This window comes from Littorina saxatilis, linkage group LG8 (assembly GCF_037325665.1).
Source record: "Littorina saxatilis isolate snail1 linkage group LG8, US_GU_Lsax_2.0, whole genome shotgun sequence".
Classification (NCBI taxonomy): Eukaryota; Metazoa; Mollusca; class Gastropoda; order Littorinimorpha; family Littorinidae; genus Littorina; species Littorina saxatilis.
Genome location: NC_090252.1, coordinates 63,833,737 through 63,852,426, shown reverse-complemented (window position 1 = coordinate 63,852,426; position 18,690 = coordinate 63,833,737). Strand labels below are relative to the sequence as shown.

The 18,690-nt window shown below is 44.3% G+C and overlaps 1 protein-coding gene and 1 long non-coding RNA gene across 2 annotated transcripts; one reads left to right on the top strand and one right to left on the bottom strand.

The window, feature by feature from the left end:
- Positions 1–1,688: 1,688 nt before the first annotated feature.
- On the bottom strand, positions 1,689–16,644 carry LOC138974803 (uncharacterized). The gene is made up of 6 exons (XM_070347532.1): positions 14,312–16,644; positions 13,643–13,845; positions 13,334–13,521; positions 4,217–4,511; positions 3,372–3,721; positions 1,689–2,773 (listed from the first exon to the last, which is right to left on the bottom strand). Exons 1-6 carry the CDS (start codon positions 15,959–15,961, stop codon positions 2,271–2,273), a joined length of 3,189 nt encoding a protein of 1,062 aa, XP_070203633.1. The 5' UTR covers positions 15,962–16,644; the 3' UTR covers positions 1,689–2,270.
- On the top strand, positions 7,956–10,219 carry LOC138974097 (uncharacterized). Its single transcript, XR_011458313.1, has 3 exons — positions 7,956–8,537; positions 9,209–9,290; positions 9,633–10,219. It is a non-coding gene; the product is annotated as an uncharacterized lncRNA (long non-coding RNA).
- Positions 16,645–18,690: the final 2,046 nt, after the last annotated feature.

Below are 18,690 nucleotides of genomic sequence, written 5' to 3'. Positions count from 1 at the left end.
GGTGTGCCTCTTTTGCGTGTACAACTGTGGACTATATCACACAGTGTTCAAAACGTGTTACACAAATGTGTTTTAAAGTGGAACACTTTTGTTTAGAGTGTGTGTATTGTGTATGCTTCTTGTTCTTCTTGTTCTTGTTCTTCTTCTTTTTCCTCGTTCGCTCAAACATACGCTAGAAGTGGGTCACCATTTGACCTGGTCAAGTCAGCACGCGAAGCTGGATAGGGGAAGTAACTGACTATTTTCCGGGTCGGGCACTTTTCAGGCAGTTACTTCCCTTACTTCATTTCGCCGTGTACTGCTCTGTGTCGACATGTCTGCATCCGTGTAAAATAAGTTATCAGGAATAGCTTTTGATCTTGTAATTTATTACACACAGCTAATCAAATACGTTATAAATCCATCTGTATATTAAATGATTAGCTGATATTGTATTGTTTTGGTCACGTGATGTTGGCTTTTTTGCTTGAGTTCGTGTCCTCGTTGCATACTGTTCAATGTTTCGTGTCATGTATTATGAATAACATTTTGTTTAAACCATTAGATGATTTTGTAATTGACTTCGTGCGAAAAAAAGTGGAGCTGAAGAGGGTGACAATTGTATTTCACAATAAGAACCTGATGTGCAACTGAAATGTCCTAATTCTTGTTGGCTTTGTGTGAAAAAGTGAATGAATATAATTTATGCTGTGCACAATTTGAAGCTTTGGATTTGGGTAGTTGATTTTAAAAATTATTAACAGCCGCTTTCTTGCTCGCGCCCTGAAAAATTCAAGCTTTCGTCTTTTTGTTTTATGTGAACTACTATACAATTCTACTGAAAAAGTCGAACACATGTTAAACACTATTAGATGTTTACCATGCGTGTTCACAACTGGTTGCAAAACGTGTGTTCCAAAGTGGAATACTTCAGTTTACAGTGTTGGACTTGTACAAACTGCCGCCATCAAGCATCATCCCTGAGTGAAACATACCACAAAGATCGACACAAACTGCCGCCATTAAGCATCATCCCTGAGTGAAACATACCACACAGATCGACACAAAACACACAACAACAAGAAAGGTTACTCATTGGAACGTTAGCCTATATTTGTGACAAAACAAGACAAGTGAATGACTTGTTTTATCAACAATTAAACATTCCAATAACAAACATTTCTTGTTTTTTTTATCCTCGATTTTGGAACGTCAGCAGTGTATGTGTTTTAGGGTTATGACAAAGATCAACCTGCCAGCTGTGCGCCTTTCTTTTTTTATTTGTTTGTGTGTGTTTTGTTCAAGGTTTTTTGGTTTGATTTGTTTTGAGGTTGTCGTTTTTTACATGTTAGATTAAATTGCAGTTATCTCCCTTCTGGATGGAGGGAAATTTTCTTCAACAGTTTTTTTAACTTAATTTTGTAGAATGTTTCCGAGATAGTGCACCGTTGTGTATTTTATTTTTGTGATAGCGGAGACTTCGAAATGTGGACAACAGTGATCATAAAACACTAAGTGTGTCAGGTTTGAGTTGTCTTCAGCTTACACTGAGAATGTATGATGCGGCCACGCTCTCAAATATGCGCGCGCGTGAACACACACACACACACACACACACATACACACACACACACACACATACACACGCACGCAGGCACGCACACACACACACACACACACACACACACACACATACAATACGACAGATAGAAGAGCAAAAACAGTTTTATTTAAACATGATTGTGTGTTATTGTTGGTGCTTTTTGAGAAATGCCATGATTTGCTATCCACTTTGCAAGCAGGCAGTAAACATTTGTAAAACACAAGCACGATGACGTCAATTCTTGTTTTGCGTCATAGAACTGACGAAATCTGTCTCTGGCAATCTCCAAGTGATTACACTCTGTGAAAACCAGGAATAACCTGATGTGTTTTGGGCAATGTTCTTGTGTTGGTGGCGGTTGTTGTTGTTGGTGTTGTTGTTGTTGTTGATGTTGTTGTTGTGGTAGTAGTGGTGGTGGTGGTGGAGGCGGTGGTGGTGTTGTTGTTGTGGTGGTCGTGGTGGTGGTGGTCGTGGTGGTGGTGGTCGGGGTGGTGGTGGTGGTGGTGGTAGAGGTGGTGGTAACGACAGGGGTGAAGCTCACGGTAGAGGTGGTGACGATGGTGATGATGGCGGCATGTCCCGACAAGACACACTTCCTATATATCTCTCCTCCTTTTGGCGATGGTGGTGGTGGTCGTCGTCGCTGGTGGTATCGGTGGTCGTTGTGGTGATGGTAGTGGTTGTTGTATTAGGTTGTGGTGTGGGTGGTTGTGGTGGTGGGGGTAGTGGTTGTTGTAAGGGATGGCGGGGTGGTGGTGGTGACAGGAGGCGTGCGGACCATGATGAGCTGTGTGGTGCAGCGTGATACTGCCTCCAGCCTGTCATTAAGATCAGTCATCTCATCAGTGTACCCTCTATCATCATCACTCTGATCTCTGTCCTGTAACACGGCCACCACGCGCCGCTCCAGGCCTTTCACACAGCCATACACCGCTACTGTCACTGTGTCCGTTGCCGCCACCGCCACGTCCTGCACAGCTCGCTCCCACCTCGCCCTGTTGTGATGCAAGTCTTGTACCCCCAACACACTCACCGGTACACCTGCATCCTTCAGTCCCTGCACCACGCCGCTAGCTAGTGACGTCACCCGCCCTGCCTCATCTGTGACGTCATCCTGTAGATCGTCGCTTCTGGTCAGGACGAACACGTCGCGGTAGCTCAGCCGGGAGGGACTGTTGGCGGCGCTCCTCCCTGCAGGAAAACGACGGTTGTAACGGTTACACAGTCTTGTTTGATAAATAGTCATGTATGTAAGCAAACATTCGTTACAACCTATCCGTGTATTTGTTTTCTCAAACACACACACCACCACTCCCACCCCCCTCCCACACACACACTTGATTTATAAAATCATCACATAGTGTGTACATTTTCAACTAACACAGACAGCAAAACTTCGACGTCATGACGTAATTTTGAAGTTTACGTCAATACAAATGACGTCATTTTTTCTCCCTGCATGACTTTGGATTTGATTGAAAATTTAGTTCTTTTGAATTGAGCAAAGACTTTTCAATATATTCTCGGGAGGGAGGGGGGTGGTGGGGGTAAAACACCATTAGGGATTGGGAAGGTTTACCCCTCTCTCAAACCTACCACAATCATTATCATCACCACCACCACCACCATCAGCATCATCATCACCACCACCACCATCATCATCATCATCATCACCACCACCACCACAACCATCATCATCATCGTCATCACCATCACCCCCACCAACACCACCACTACCTCCAACATCATCATCATCATCATCATCATCATCATCAGCTACACAACTTACCCACACCCAGACGGCGCAGCACGGCAGCGATATCCTGACCACACTGTGCGCAGTCCACCGGCCACCGACCTGTGTGAGCGTTGCCATGGTGACTCAGCCGTATCACGCTCAGCCCGTCCCCAGGGGCAGGCACGCCGCTGTCGCTGTAGTCGTGGACTTTAAACCTGTGAATCACGGGTTGTATTTCACGCAGGACGGCGGGCGCCGAGCGGAGGGGGACAGTGAACACCTGTGTCTGCAGTGCTGGGGGTATCTCGGTGTTCACAATACCGGCACACCACAGGTACAGGTGTGGTACTTGCTGCGCTAGGCGTGTTACAAGCTGTGTGTGACGGGGACCATGCTTCTGGCTGTGACACAGAATGGAGACATGGTGTTAGAGATGTGTGTCACACTCGCATGAGACATGTTGTTAGAGATGTGTGACACAGAATGGAGACATGGTGTTAGTGATGTGTGTCACACTCGCATGACATGGTAAGCTGATAATAGTAATGCGTTATCCGCATCTTAAAAAAGATGTCACTTGATATTTTACCAATTTACGCACACTGTGGTTAAAACAACATGCAATTCCGCGCGTGCTCTGTGGTGCGAGTTACATGAATCAGACAGTTAACTCTCCCTCTCTCTCTCTCTCTCTCTCTCTCTCTCTCTCTCTCTCTCTCTCTCTCTCTCTCTCTCTCTCTCTCTCTCTCTCTCTCTGTCTGTCTGTCTGTCTGTCCTCTCTCTCTCTGTCTGTCTGTCTGTCTGTCTGTCTGTCTCTCTCTCACGCACACGCACGCACACACACACACACACACACACACACACACACACACACACACACGCGTATGAACACAAACCTGCTGTCAAAGCTCGCCTCGTCGATCAAGACGTGTAGGTGGCCGTTTTTCACACATGCCACCAGGTCGGTGACTGCCTGCTCGACATCAGCCTCCCTGTCCCAGAAATGATATCCGTGGAACGACACGCTGCCTGGTGTCAGGGAAGGCGTCGGGCCCGCGCTCAGCGACATCTCCAGCTGTTGTTTGATGGATGTGCTGACGGCCCGGGTGTGGTACCGTGTTGACAGGACGTGCACATCGTGCCCCTGTCGCAGCCACCTTAACCCTTGCAGCACCAGCACCACCGTCTTACCTGTTGGAACACAAACAATAGTAAGGTTAATATATATTGCAGGACAATGTGAAAACAAGGCAGTGTTACATGTAGAGACGACTTGCACATCGTGACCCTGGTGATAGGGAAGATGTAGGCCCGCGATCAGCCACCTCAACCCGGCCCCTGCAGTACCAGAACTGTCTTACCTGTTCACACATAAAATATGACCTAAACAATATACATGTATTACAATACAATGTGAAAGGAAGGCTCTGTTACATTGAGTCCATTTCACCAGTTACACGCAAAACACAGCATCAGGAACATAGCAATGAGCATAACAAAATGGATAACTGCCAAGAACATTCTTATTTTGGAAAATTACATTTCGTGAAGACTAAATGAACAAACTTTTCTCCGAGTCAACTGGATGCCTTTCCTTCAGTTGACGCATTTTGGCTGGAATCAGACAACACACACAGCGTGCACAAAACAAACCGTCCTCCAACAAAACTAGAACGTTCTGGTACGATGACGATAAAGTAAAACTTGACAAAAAACAACGTCATACACATCGCGTCATTCATTCAACTAAGACGTCATTTGAGCAAACTAGCTGGCATCAGAGCACTGTTATGGGGCTGTCACACTATAACGTATAGCAGTAACTTATGCCGACTTATGAGAATTTTCATCGAAACGCTGGAGTACGTTTGACATAGCCTAGGTTAGGTGTAGGTTTCTTATAAGTAGTAATACGTTAAAAGCACGCTGGTATAAGCTGGCATACGTTGTTGTATGCTGAGACCGAGAACAAAAATTTGAACATGTTCAAAATGTGTGGACGTATGCCGACGTACTCTTCATACGTTAGGCATACGCTAGACATACGCTACGCATATGTTAAATACGTTACAGGCAGTTTACTCATACGTCGAGATACGTTGAGATACGTCGAAATACGCTAGCAGGAAAGTGTACCATACAGCTAACTTATCGATAACCTATTAGTAACTTACTTGTAACCTATGTCTTACCTATTCGAAGCATGTCTGACGATCGTGTAACTTATTGAACGTGTCGCGACCGTACAACTAGCGTATGGTTGGCGTTTTGCTGACCCTGTATTTAAATGGCTCTTCCTCTGCGGCTCTTAAGCTTGGTAGCAGTCTGCGTCTTCGGACCCATGTTGGTTGCTCGCACAGTGTGGAATGATGTTCTGTCTGAGATTGACGCAATATTTATTGTGATTGTCACGTGATCGTTCGAAACACGCCGATCCCGCTGCGCATAGGTTTCTCATAAGTTACTCATACGTTGGGCATAAGGCGAGGCCGCTAGACATACGCTATGATACGCTATCATAAGTTTGATATAAGTTAGTGATGTGTTTGTAATAAGTTAGACGTACGCTATGAATACGTTATGCATAAGTCCAATTTAAAATAATGTTGATGCTTTTTTTGGACGTATGCCAACGTATTGACATTATTTTTTGACTTTTCATATGCCAGACATAAGTATCTCTAAAACGCTAGTGTGACAGCCCCATAAGGACATCAGAAACATTGTTCTGTCAGTATCGCTTGCCGCAACAACAGCGACGACAATATAAGATGTTTGATGGGTTGTTGACAGACCAGCTTTTTTGTCGGTCCGAGGGGGAGCATATCGTCTTTTGTTTCATATTTATTGACGAAACAAAAGACGATATGCTCCCCCTCGGACCGACAAAAAAGCTGGTCTGGCAACAAACCACCAAACATCGTTTTTGTCATCATTTTGGTGGTACAAAATTAAAATCAACACAGGGAGCCATGGTTTGAAACGCGAGTTCTGTTATAATAATGCATGTTCGGGGCCCCAGCACGTTGTTCAAAGCTGGCGTGCGAAAGCAACTTACTGTGTGTGATTTGAGTTTATAATGTTGAGACAAGTATGTCAGGTTTGAGGATGCGAAGTTCTGTAGGTTCCGACTACAGAGTGGTGTGTGAAACCAACAGTAAGCGCCTTTGAGACGATAGTGCCCACATGTTGCATTCGAGCGATGGGATTGTCGTATTTCAAACGAGGTGATTTGCTTGCACAGTCAGCGTTGACCATCTCACAACAGATCTGTTATGTGGATTATCGTGCGACGTTCGAGTCGGGGGCAAGGAATCGCAGGAAGCAAAGATGAGTCTTTTTCCATTGTCACCTTTCTTTCCGGTTGTTGGTGCATATAATATTGTGCGGACAAAATGATGCGACGGCGAGTGTTTTTTGCCTCCAAGATTTTGTGGTGTGGGTATTGTTTTGCTCGTTTCATACCCACACCAAAACCTGAAACACACCCCACCCCACCCTCCCCCTCCCTCACAATGAGTCCATGAACACAAACACTGACACACACAAATTAATTATCAACTTACCCCCCCCCCCCCCCCAACCCTTCACTTGCACACCTGCAACGCAGACGATCATATTACTAATTAAATATTCATATAGGTCAGTGTTGGGTTTTTTGTTCTTGTTTGTGTTATTGCAGAATCGGTTTTCTCTTATTGCTACACGTGTCTCTTCATTACATTTCACCATCGCCCTACCACCCTGCCCCTCTCGGTATTCCACCCCTCGGTTTTCAGTGGTAAATATTAGTAATCGAATATTGAAGCTACGTTGAGTCAAAGGTCACAGAAGATATGCATCGTGCAGCACTGCACGAATTGGGTCAAAGGACACAAACGATTTGCGTCGTGCCGCGAAGGAAAGATAATCGCGATCTTGTTTCTCATTGCCTCTCTGTTTTTCATTAGACTTGTCATTCTGCTTGCTCGGCTTTGTCAGATGTCTTCATTTCTTGTTGCTATGTTCTTTGTTTCTTTATTATTATTTTTATGGGGGCGAGGACGCCCCCATTCTATACGGATAGTTTAGAGGTTGACCATGGGCAGCGCCATTTTGTTGTGAAATACGTCATCAGTTTGTGTACACAGGAAGTTGTGACATCCGTCACCCTTTGGGAGGTGTGAAGGCAACATTGTTCATCTGTAGAAAGTTGTGAAATCCGTCACCCTATGGGAGGGGTGACGTCAAAATTGGTCATCACAGAGTTTGTGTAACACAGGAAGTTGTGAAATACGTCACCCTATGGGAGGGGTGACGTCAAAATTGGTCATCACAGAGTTTGTGTAACACAGGAAGTTGTGAAATACGTCACCCTATGGGAGGGGTGACGTCAAAATTGTTCAACAAAAACATGATATGTCGCATTGTGCAGGGTCAACTGCAACAAACTCAAACCGAGCCATTCATACCTACCTGTATTTGAGTGACTTATATACCGACATTTTTATGTCTTATTTTCAGCACAGGTGTAGGAAAAATCATGAACCAAAATGTTATTTATTTTCTAATTTAACATTTTTTTTACAAATATGACCATGGTCTTTTAAACATACAATGACATTAAACATTGTTATGTTAAAAAAAAGAAAAAAGAAAAAAAGCTTTTGTGCACAAATCAGAAAATACATTGTACATTTTACCTACAGGCCAAACAGTGTCTGTTGGCGGCAAAGGGCCCAGCAAGTTGCTATTTTTAGATCGATTAAAAGTTGTCAAGAACAGGCGCTTACATTTGGATGTGTCCACTGATAGTAGGTTTGGTTGTGATCAATCAGAATGATGTAGGAATACACATGCATGACAGTTTGGTATGATGACATGTAATTCAAATATGCTGAAATGTAATATTATACATGATATAATATTATTATGGCTGTTGCCATGACCATGAACCCCAAGAAAGGTTTAATGTTATGTAAAATCAAAATACCAAAATCAAGCACCTACTAATCTGGTCTCACGGTGCGGCTTGGACCTAAATATGGATGGACACGCAACTCGCTCAGCCAGCCAGCGCTGCGAGACTTACAGCGGCCAACTTCGCCGCGGCGCGCTCATTGGCTCAGCATTGAACTTGCGTCAAGGCCGATGCGCGTAGATTCCCAGAATGTTTACTTTCGGTTAGATTCTTCGACAGCATTCGCAGAGGTGACTGCCGTTACAGAGGTGACAGAGGTGAGTAAAACTGACCATCGAAAGGAAAATAAGATTCATATTGGTAATACTAATAACATACTTGCACAAGCATGTATCTACCAAAACTGTATGGGAGCACATAGTTGGAAAGGCGTGGTGAAGCGATCAAATCGAATCGTCCGTCAGTCAGTGCACTGATCAGCCACCACGATTGAACGTCACTGTCCGTATTTTGTATGTAAGCAGAGTTAAATCCTGATGTAGTTTACAAAAACAAAACAAAATCTCATTCCTGTTCCATTGTTATTCTTGTAGTTGTGATATGATATTCTAGTGAAACTGAAAGTAAGTGTTAAAAGCAGAAAAGCCGGACCGAATCAGGTAATTGGGTTGGGAAAGTTTTGCTAAGAAATCCTGTTATTTCCCTGGGTTAATAAGCATCTCTTTGTCCAACTATTTACACAATTTATTTGACTAGTTTGTGGTTTCAATTGAAATTATTGTTGTATTTATTTCTAGACTACAAGAACTTGCATTGATTGCATTTCATTGTTACAGCACAAAACACTGAATGACACATACTGATTGACGAGCATGCCAATAGCCTTCTCGTTTTACAGTATAGGTACTGATAGTTGTATACAAGTTTGAATATCACTTTGAACACTGCCACATTCAGTTCTTTTCATCATTGAATAATTTTGTTTCAGGAAGCAAGCACCACTTTTGTTGTTGATGAAAACCCCTGTACAGTCAGAAGTGTGTCAAGCTCAAAGTATTATTTCACAAAAGGTGAGAAGTTATTCGTTACATTTGCAACATTTATTGTTGAAAAATATTAAACATAAAGGCAGAATTTGTTTGTCTTGTGATTGTGATGCCTACAACTACACCCGCTTGTGATTTCTCAGTCAAGTTACTGCAGATTTGTGTATATTTCAGTCTCATGTGGTATTTGCCATATTTTTGTGTGAACATGTGTATTTTTCAAGACTTAGATTCTGTGATAACATAAAATACCATAACACATTTGATACCAGTGCATCATATAATATTTTTGGATAATTCTCATTACGCATGATTTTTTATTGTGTCACTGTGTGTACATTTACATGTGTTTTTAAATGTCAACAGGTGACAGTTCCACTTTTGGAAGAGGTGTGCAGTGAGATTGCAGAAAATGAATGCCTGTCAGCTGATCTGTGAAGCACCATTTGTCCGCCCCCTGTCGATATTTATCGACTAAGTTCCTTGTTTTATTTGCGCTTAGTTTATCGATACAACGTCTTGTGCACGGGTCAAAATGTGTGTGTCAGGGGTCAATTGGTTTGACTTAAACTTGACGTTCGTGTTTCTCCAAACAGAGATACACGCACTCCATGACTTTGTGAGAAGATAAAACATATCGATAGGTTTCATTTGTTTGCGATAAAGCATAAATGTATGACCTTTGATGCGGAAGTTTTGTTTTTTGTTTACATTTGCCAGTTTGCCAGTTCGTATTTGGAACTTGGCGAAGCAGTGTCGTCTGTTTAGGTCTGGGGAAACGCTAATGAAAAGAGCCGAAGAATTCTCGAGCGTTTCTATTGGGTTTGCTTTTGATTATCCATGAAATAGGGCTTCCTGCAACTATGGTAACCGGGGATTTATTCCCCGGGGAACATGACATTTATTTCCCAGGTGCTTGTGAATGAAAACTCGTGAAAATGATGACAATAGTTATTGTTGTTGTTCACGATGATGATGATGATGATGATGATGATGATGATGATGATGATGATGATGATGATGATGATGATGACGATGAAAGGAACATTAATGACATTATCAAAATGTTGTGTGGGTGTGTTTTAAACAAATATAAAACAGTGGCAGAAGCAGCAGTAGTAGTACTAAAAGGGTGGTGGTGGCGGTGGTGGTGGTGGTGGAGGTGGTGGTGGTGGCGGTGGTGGTGGTGGGTTTGTTTCTCTTTATGGCAGCAGTATTAGCACAGAACCCTTCACACACATGTCAACCGGCACGGTTGGCCTAGTGGTAAGGCGTCCGCCCCGTGATCGGGATGTCGTGGGTTCGAACCCCGGCCGGGTCATACCTAAGACTTTAAAATTGGCAATCTAGTGGCTGCTCCGCCTGGCGTCTGGCATTGTGGGGTTAGTGCTAGGACTGGTTGGTCCGGTGTCAGAATAATGTGACTGGGTGAGACATGAAGCCTGTGCTGCGACTTCTGTCTTGTGTGTGGCGCACGTTATATGTCAAAGCAGCACCGCCCTGATATGGCCCTTCGTGGTCGGCTGGGCGTTAAGCAAGCAAACAAACAAACAAACACACAAGTCAGCAGGTATACGGTGTAACCTCATTCACGTCATGTCCTTCTAGTGATGTTCACATGTGCGACTTTCAGCCGATTTTGAGCCGAGTTTTGTCGATGATAAGGCAGGCAAAAGTTGGTACAGCAAAATAATCGTGAAGTTAGCCATGTAAAAAGACAACCTGAATTTTGAACAATTGCCGGAAGGCCTGGTCGGAAAGAAATCTCCCTTTGAAAGCTGTGCGACTTTGAGCAAAGACCCTAAATACAGGGCGTTTGCTTTGAACAGCTTTTTCTGGAGGCTTACTGTGCCTTTAATTTGTTAGCCGAGTGCGCCCAGGAGACTGAACCTTGTTATAGTAGAAGGCCAGCACAAGAAACTAGAGCTGCATTTGCCGCGCGCCGATGTTGGACTTTAACGCGAAACAGACGGCTGAGCTTAGTGTCACAAATCGGCAGCAAGACCAACAACAACAAAGAAACAAGAAAAATGTTCATTCAAAATGAACAGCGTCGATGCAATGTCCACCAAAGATTTATTTTGGGAAGTTTTAAAAGGTTAGGGTCAAAAGTCAATGAATTGCATGTTGTGCTGGATATATAAATTGTTTATTTCAGTCAATGCTTGCTATGAATTGATCAAACAGCCACAAGAAAAAACAAGTCGCGTAAGGCGAAATTACTACATTTAGTCAAGCTGTGGAACTCACAGAATGAAACTGAACGTAGTCCGCCGCTAGTGCAAAAGGCAGTGAAAGTGACGAGCCTGTTTGGCGCGGTAACGGTTGCGCTGTGCTTCATAGCACGCTTTACTGTACCTCTCTTCGTTTTAACTTTCTGAGCGTGTTTTTAATCCAAACATATCATATCTATATGTTTTTGGAATCAGGAACCGACAAGGAATAAGATGAAATAGTTTTTAAAACGATTTCGGAAATTTAATTTTGATCATAATTTTTATATTTTTAATTTTCAGAGCTTGTTTTTAATCCAAATATAACATATTTATATGTTTTTGGAATCAGAAAAGGATGAAGAATAAGATGAACGTAAATTTGGATCGTTTTATAATTTATTTATTGTTTTACAATTTTCAGATTTTTAATGACCAAAGTCATTAATTAATTTTTAAGCCACCAAACTGAAATGCAATACGGAAGTCCGGCCTTCGTCGAAGATTGCTTGGCCAAAATTTCAATCAATTTGATTGAAAAATGAGGGTGTGACAGTGCAGCCTCAACTTGTACAAAAAAGCCGGATATGACGTCATAAAAGACGTTTATAAAAAAAAAAAAAAAAAAACGTCCTGGAATATCATTCCCAGGAAGTCTGTCAAATTTCATAAAGATCGGTCCAGTAGTTTAGTCTGAATCGTTCTACACACACACAGACAGACAGACACACACACACACACACACACACACACACACACACACACACACACACACACACACACACACACACACACACACACACACACACACACACACACACACACGCACATACACGAAGACCCTCGTCTCGATTCCCCCCTCTATGTTAAGACATTTAGTAAAAACTTTTTAATTAAAAAATAGAGCTTGTTTGAAACAGGTAGAAAGGAAAAGTTGATATTGCAATATCTGTATGTGGTGAAAAAGAGTGCTAAAAGTAGTAAGTCGGCATCAGATCCATTTCAAATATTTATTGCAGAAAAACAAAATACAAATTAAAAACAAAACCACAGAACCATTACCAGGTGTCATAGGAATGTTTGAAAACAATAGTTTTAATTTTACACTGTAAATACAGGAATCAGCATTAAACACCTCAAATTGGCACATGCATAATGAATCACCTGGAATTGCAACAGGGAGATACTGAAGTAATTGGAAACAAACACTTGAAATTGACAGAGAAACAATTGAAAATATATTACTGACATGAGCGTACAATATTTTAATGGAAGTGCATTTTTAGCACGAAGCATCCGCAGGAGGATGCACTAACAATTACATAGTGCCACAAAATGTGTACGGACATTTCACAACCGTGCATTATTAGCACAGAACACATACATGGGGGCGCACAAAACATTATTGTACCATGATGATGATCGGGATTGTTGAAGATCTTTTCTTGTGCAAGGCGCCCCTGTATGACCGCAACTGATCCAACCGGCCGCATCTGAACAAACGACGTCGAAACGGCGCGAAACACGTCCTCTCGGTTGGTCTCGGATTGACTCGGCTCCTCTCGGTCTTTTTTTTTGTGTGTCTTTTTTTCTTTTCCTTATGGTCGGAGTGGTATATTTATGTACATCTTAGATTAAAAAAAACACCCGAAAGCTGTGTTTAATCGTTTCGCGTAAATTGTACATTTTTTTTCAGCTTTGAAATTGTTTTGGCTTGGAGAGTCAGCGCGCTTTGGCTTGGAGACTAATTCTCCACAGGCACGTTCTTCCCAACCACAGATACCAGCGTCGTCCGCGACGCTGGAACAAAATAAGAAACAAACAATCTAGTAAGAGAAGCTGTGAGCTTGTCACCTGTTCCTGGCGCTCCCGTAATGCAGACCAGTGGCGGGTCTCTGCTCATCAGGTCGAGCTGTTGCAGGGTCAGAACCAGAAGTGCCAGCCTCCGCCCCAGTTCCACCACCGCCTGTCCTGTAGTACGCACCTCCACGCGGACACCGTTGTAGCAGGGTACAGACACCGTGGTGGCCGGACCAATGAACCTGTAACAGAAACAATTAAGATAAAGATAAATGATAATCTAAACTCAAACGTAAAATAACGACATTGTTTCAGCACCGTCTGTGCATGTGACGTAACTGACACGGATGTCATTTCTCTCACCTGGCTACGATGTCCAGGTAAAGTTGATCAGTGAGACGAGCGTCCACAGTACAGGCCATCCTGTGTTGCCACCAGGTGCTCAGCTGTGATAACACGGCGGGTGTCACGTGCCAGTACGATGCAGGCTGGGACAGTTGGTCAGAGCAACAGCACAGCTGTATGGCCTCTGCTGTGTTGGCTGCACCCAGGCTCTGACACACTGCCTGCAATGTACATAATTTATACCTCTCGTAAAATTGCGTAAAATACACATCACAACGTCACAACAATACTTATCTGTCTATAATGAGTCACAGCGTATTACACACAGATAGGCGGCACGTGATGTTGAACAAAAAAAAAGTCGATTTATAAACTATTGAATAGCTCATTAGGTTGTAAAATACTGACTGTCTATCTGTCTGTCTGTCTGTCTCTCTCTGTCTTTGGCGCTCTCTCTCTCTCTCTGTCTCTCTCTCTCTTAGTCTCTCTCTCTCTCTCCCTCTCTCTCTGTCTGTCTGTCTGTCTGTATCTGTCTGTCTGTCTGTCTGTCTGTCTCTCTCTCTCCCCCCTCCCTCTCCCTCTCTCTCTCTCCCTGTCTCTCTCTGTCTCTCTCTCTCTATACCTATCTTTCTCTCTCTCTCTCTCTCTCTCTCTCTCTCTCTCTCTCTCTCTCTCGCTCTCTCTCACCTGTTGTAACTTGGAATTGTTTTTGTCATTCAGTATCCGCCTCAGCTGGGTATGGCTGACGAAGGGCAAGAAGAGAGTCTTCCTCACAGTCAGGCCGGGAGCAATGTCACTGACCATGTGTCTGGCGTGCACCTCACACTTGTCCAACTGCTTGACCGCCTTGTCAATAACCTTGACCACCTCAGTGTCCTCTCGGCTTGCCTCGGTCTTACCGACAGACTTGATCTCTCCGATCATGATACCATACTGTCGGTGAATCACCAGGATGTCAAAGTCTCCTTGCTTTCCGTGATGCCGAAGCTCCTTAGGTAGGTTTGCTGGCTTTGGGAGCTTGCCTGTGTGTTTGGCGTAGAACGGCTTGTTGAGGTAGTCCTTAAAGTTCAGCTCAGACACCACGAACATGACCTCCTTTCCGGAATCTCCGAGCTGCTTCAAGTTGTGCAGCACGTGCTGCTGTGCCAAGTCTGCCTGAATGTTGCCCTGCTGCTGCTGAAGCTGCTCACTAGAGGGCAGCACAAGCACCTCCTGGTCAGTACCGGGTACTGTATCTTTGTTATAAGGCACCCTGGCAAGATGCACAGGTGGTACAACGTAGGTGTGGGTGAGAGCGTCAGGGTACAGCTGTTTCACAATGTCCACCAAGTTGTCACGGGTGAGAGCGTCAGGGGATAGCTGTTTCACAATGTTCACCAACTTGTCACGGGTGAGAGAGTCAGGAGACAGCTGTTTCACAATGTTCACCAACTTGTCACGTGTGAGAGCGTCAGGGGACAGCAGTTTCACAATGTCCACCAACTTTTCACGAGTGAGTGCGTCAGGGTACAACTGTTTCACAATGTCCACCAACTTGTCACGGGTGAGAGCGTCAGGGGACAGCTGTTTCACAATGTCCACCAACTTGTCACGGGTGAGAGCGTCAGGCGACAGCTGTTTCACAATGTCCATCAACTTGTCACGGGTGAGAGCGTCAGGGTACAGCTCCTTCACAATATCCAGCAAGTTGTCACGGGTGATAGCGTCAGGGGACAGCTGTTTCACAATTTTCACAAAGTTGTCACGGGTGAGAGCGTCAGGAGATAGCTGTTTCACAATGTCCACCAAGTTGTCACGGGTGAGAGCGTCAGGAGACAGCTGTTTCACAATGTACATCAACTTTTTACGGGTGCGAGCGTCAGGGGACAGCTGTTTCACAATGTCCACCAAGTTATCACGGGTGCGAGCGTTAGGAGACAGCTGTTTCACTATGTCCACCAACTTGTCACGGGTGAGAGCGTCAGGGGACAGCTGTTTCACAATGTCCACCAAGTTGTCACGGGTGAGAGCGTCAGGAGATAGCTGTTTCACAATGTCCACCACCTTGTCACGGGTGAGAGCGTCAGGGGACAGCTGTTTCACAATGTCCACCAACTTGTCACGGGTGAGAACGTCAGGAGACAGCTGTTTCACTATGTCCACCAAGTTGTCACGGGTGAGAGCGTCAGGGGGCAGCTGTTTCACAATGTCCACCAAGTTGTCACGGGTGCGAGCGTCAGGAGACAGCTGTTTCACTATGTCCACCAAGTTGTCACGGGTGAGAGCGTCAGGGTAAAGCAGTTTCACAATGTCCACCAACTTGTCACGGATGTCCTCACCACTGGTGGAGCTCGCCATGATGCGTGATAAAACCACTCGTCCAGGAAGCTTTAAGTGACAAATAAGAAATAATGGAACAAGAAATACGAATCGGAGTTAACTAACGACAGTCTGAAGAGGTTGATGTCGGAGTTGTGGTGGTAGTGGTGGTGCTGATAGTGGCCATAGTGCGCACCTTCTGTCTCGCACCAGAAACACCACGCATGGTTTCTACTGGATGGATCACTTTTAGATACCTATCGTTTGGCCAGAGTTAGCCTCTGCCGCGTATGCAAATGTTGACTGATATGATGAATTATAACATCCAGAACCGAATTTAAGAAAGGATGAATACAACTCGTCATACGCCCAAGATTGGGGCGGGGATATAGCTCAGTTGGTAGCGCGCTGGATTTGTATTCAGTTGGCCGCTGTCAGCGTGAGTTCGATCCCAGCTTCGGGGGAAATTTATTTCAGAGTCAACTTTGTGTGCAGACTCTCTTCGGGTGTGCACGTTAAAGATCCCACGATTGACAAAAAGGTCTTTCCTGGCAAAATTGCTTAGGCACAGTTAATATTTGTCTACCTATACCCGTGTGACTTGGAATAATAGGCCGGGAAAGGTAAATATGCGCCGAAATGGCTGCAATTACTGGCCGTATAAAATTTCATCTCACACGGCGCCTAGAACTGTACCCACGGAATATGCGCGATATAAGCCTCATTGATTGATTGATTGAAGAAGACAATTACAGTACTAGTGGCTGTTCGCATCAGCAGAGCGTATCGGCGAAACACTCTGCAGCCAATATCCAGGTACCACACTCAGTCCTGTACCGAACAGCAATGTAAACTCTTCTTGTAGTCACACGGCGTGTGTGTGTGTGTGTGTGTCTGTGGGGACGTCTGGCGTTGCAAACAACAGTGTGACAACAACACTAGCAACTGTCACACCGAAAACATCGGGCAGAAAGCCACACGACACGTATAGAAAGTCTGTGTCGATATGAAAATGCATGCCTGTCACTTTGAGAGAGAGTAAAGTATTGTTGTGTTTCCTTGCCACGAGTTCCCTGACTACGGGTTCGAATCCAGACCAGGACGCACACGGGCCGATGTTATGTGCACACTCAGAGATGGTATCCATGTCCCAACCCGTGCCACTGTGATGGCACGTAAATGACCTCGGTCACTCTGCCACAAATGCAGGTGGCTGGTTACACCTGAACACGTCCACACCTGGGTTGCGCAACGTCAACATTACATTCTGGAAATCAAACCCATGATGTAAATAAGAATTATAGTTGCTGGTTCAAATGCACACATTTATTTAAACACTGCCACGCGTTGTGAAAGCGACCTTGGAACATTATCATACAGTGATTGGTGTTTTTTTCTCCTGAGTAAACATGAACTTGTTTCATTGCTAGCATGCAGTCAGTGTGTATTTACTTAAGAACGCGTTAACCCGTTGGCACACTCCACTGTTGAGACTGTTTGGGGTTGTATTTGGACAGCCGCCAAACCGTTGACGCTGTTATAGTCATGACATGAATGCTTTCTTATAAAGATTCAGCAAAAACAGTTTGAATACGCTTAGAAACACGTCAAAGCAAGTTGTGATCGCTGATATGAAACGTATTGACAACTGCCGGTAACGGCCCGTCCTAACACAGATCAACAGTTGTAGCGTGTCCAGACACGAGTGTGTTGCACGCTGCCTTCAGGACTTGCCTGGCGTTTTACCTATACATTCATGTATCACACTGACGTTTGGCGGCTTCTTTTACAGGTATGGATTTAACAATGGCTTGAAGATCGTATTCATCTTGTTGCAAAAGCAATGTTGTTGAAATGTAAAGTAGATCAAAGTAGTAGTGAAGGGAATATATTTTACCACTGATTTCTTCCCAAGTGGTTGCAGCTGAGAGAGAGACAGACACATAGAGAGACTGTGACAGAGACAGAGACAGAGACAGAGGGGAAACAGAGAGAGAGGGAGAGAGAGAGAAGGAGGGAGAGAAAAAAGGAGAGAGAGAGAGAGAGAGAGAGAGAGAGAGAGAGAGAGAGAGAGAGAGAGAGAGAGAGAGAGAGAGAGAGAGAGAGAGAGAGAGAGAGAGAGAGAGAGAGAGAGAGAGAGAACAGAATTAAACTGAACTTTATTTTACAAGGATTACGATTTATAAAAAGTTGGCTGTTTGAATAGACCCTATCGGTATTCCAAGCTCTCGTAATATCTCGCAAACAACAGAGCATGCGGTACAGCGATCTCGTGCGAGCTGCACAAGCCAAGGTTCGAAGTTCTCGCGATGTTCAAAGCATAACAAAGACCGTGTCTCGCGAGAGCTGCTCAGATACCGAAAAGGTCTATTGGATATAATTATATAAACACGGTAAATGAGACCGTGATCCCCCGACCTTACCCCGTCATCTCCTGTAAATGTTATGTTTGGCATGCACTGTTTAGACTATCAAACCGTGTATGCCCCAGACTGCACTGTTCAGACTATCAAACCGTGTATACCCCAGACTGCACTGTTTAGACTATCAAATCGTGTATGCCCCAGACTGCACTGTTCAGACTATCAAATCGTGTATGCCCCAGACTGCACTGTTCAGACTATCACATCGTGTATGCCCCAGACTGCACTGTTCAGACTATCACATCGTGTATGCCCCAGACTGCACTGTTCAGACTATCAAACCGTGTATGCCCCAGACTGCACTGTTCAGACTATCACATCGTGTATGCCCCAGACTGCACTGTT

Excerpts from the sequence above, each read along its gene's own strand:
- LOC138974803 (XM_070347532.1), bottom strand. The coding sequence starts at position 15,961 with ATGGCGAGCTCCACCAGTGGTGAGGACATCCGTGACAAGTTGGTGGAC. Across the intron at positions 13,846-14,311 it reads ACAATTCCAAGTTACAACAG|GCAGTGTGTCAGAGCCTGGG; the intron begins GTGAGAGAGAGC and ends TGTACATTGCAG. Across the intron at positions 13,522-13,642 it reads TACCTGGACATCGTAGCCAG|GTTCATTGGTCCGGCCACCA; the intron begins GTGAGAGAAATG and ends TTTCTGTTACAG.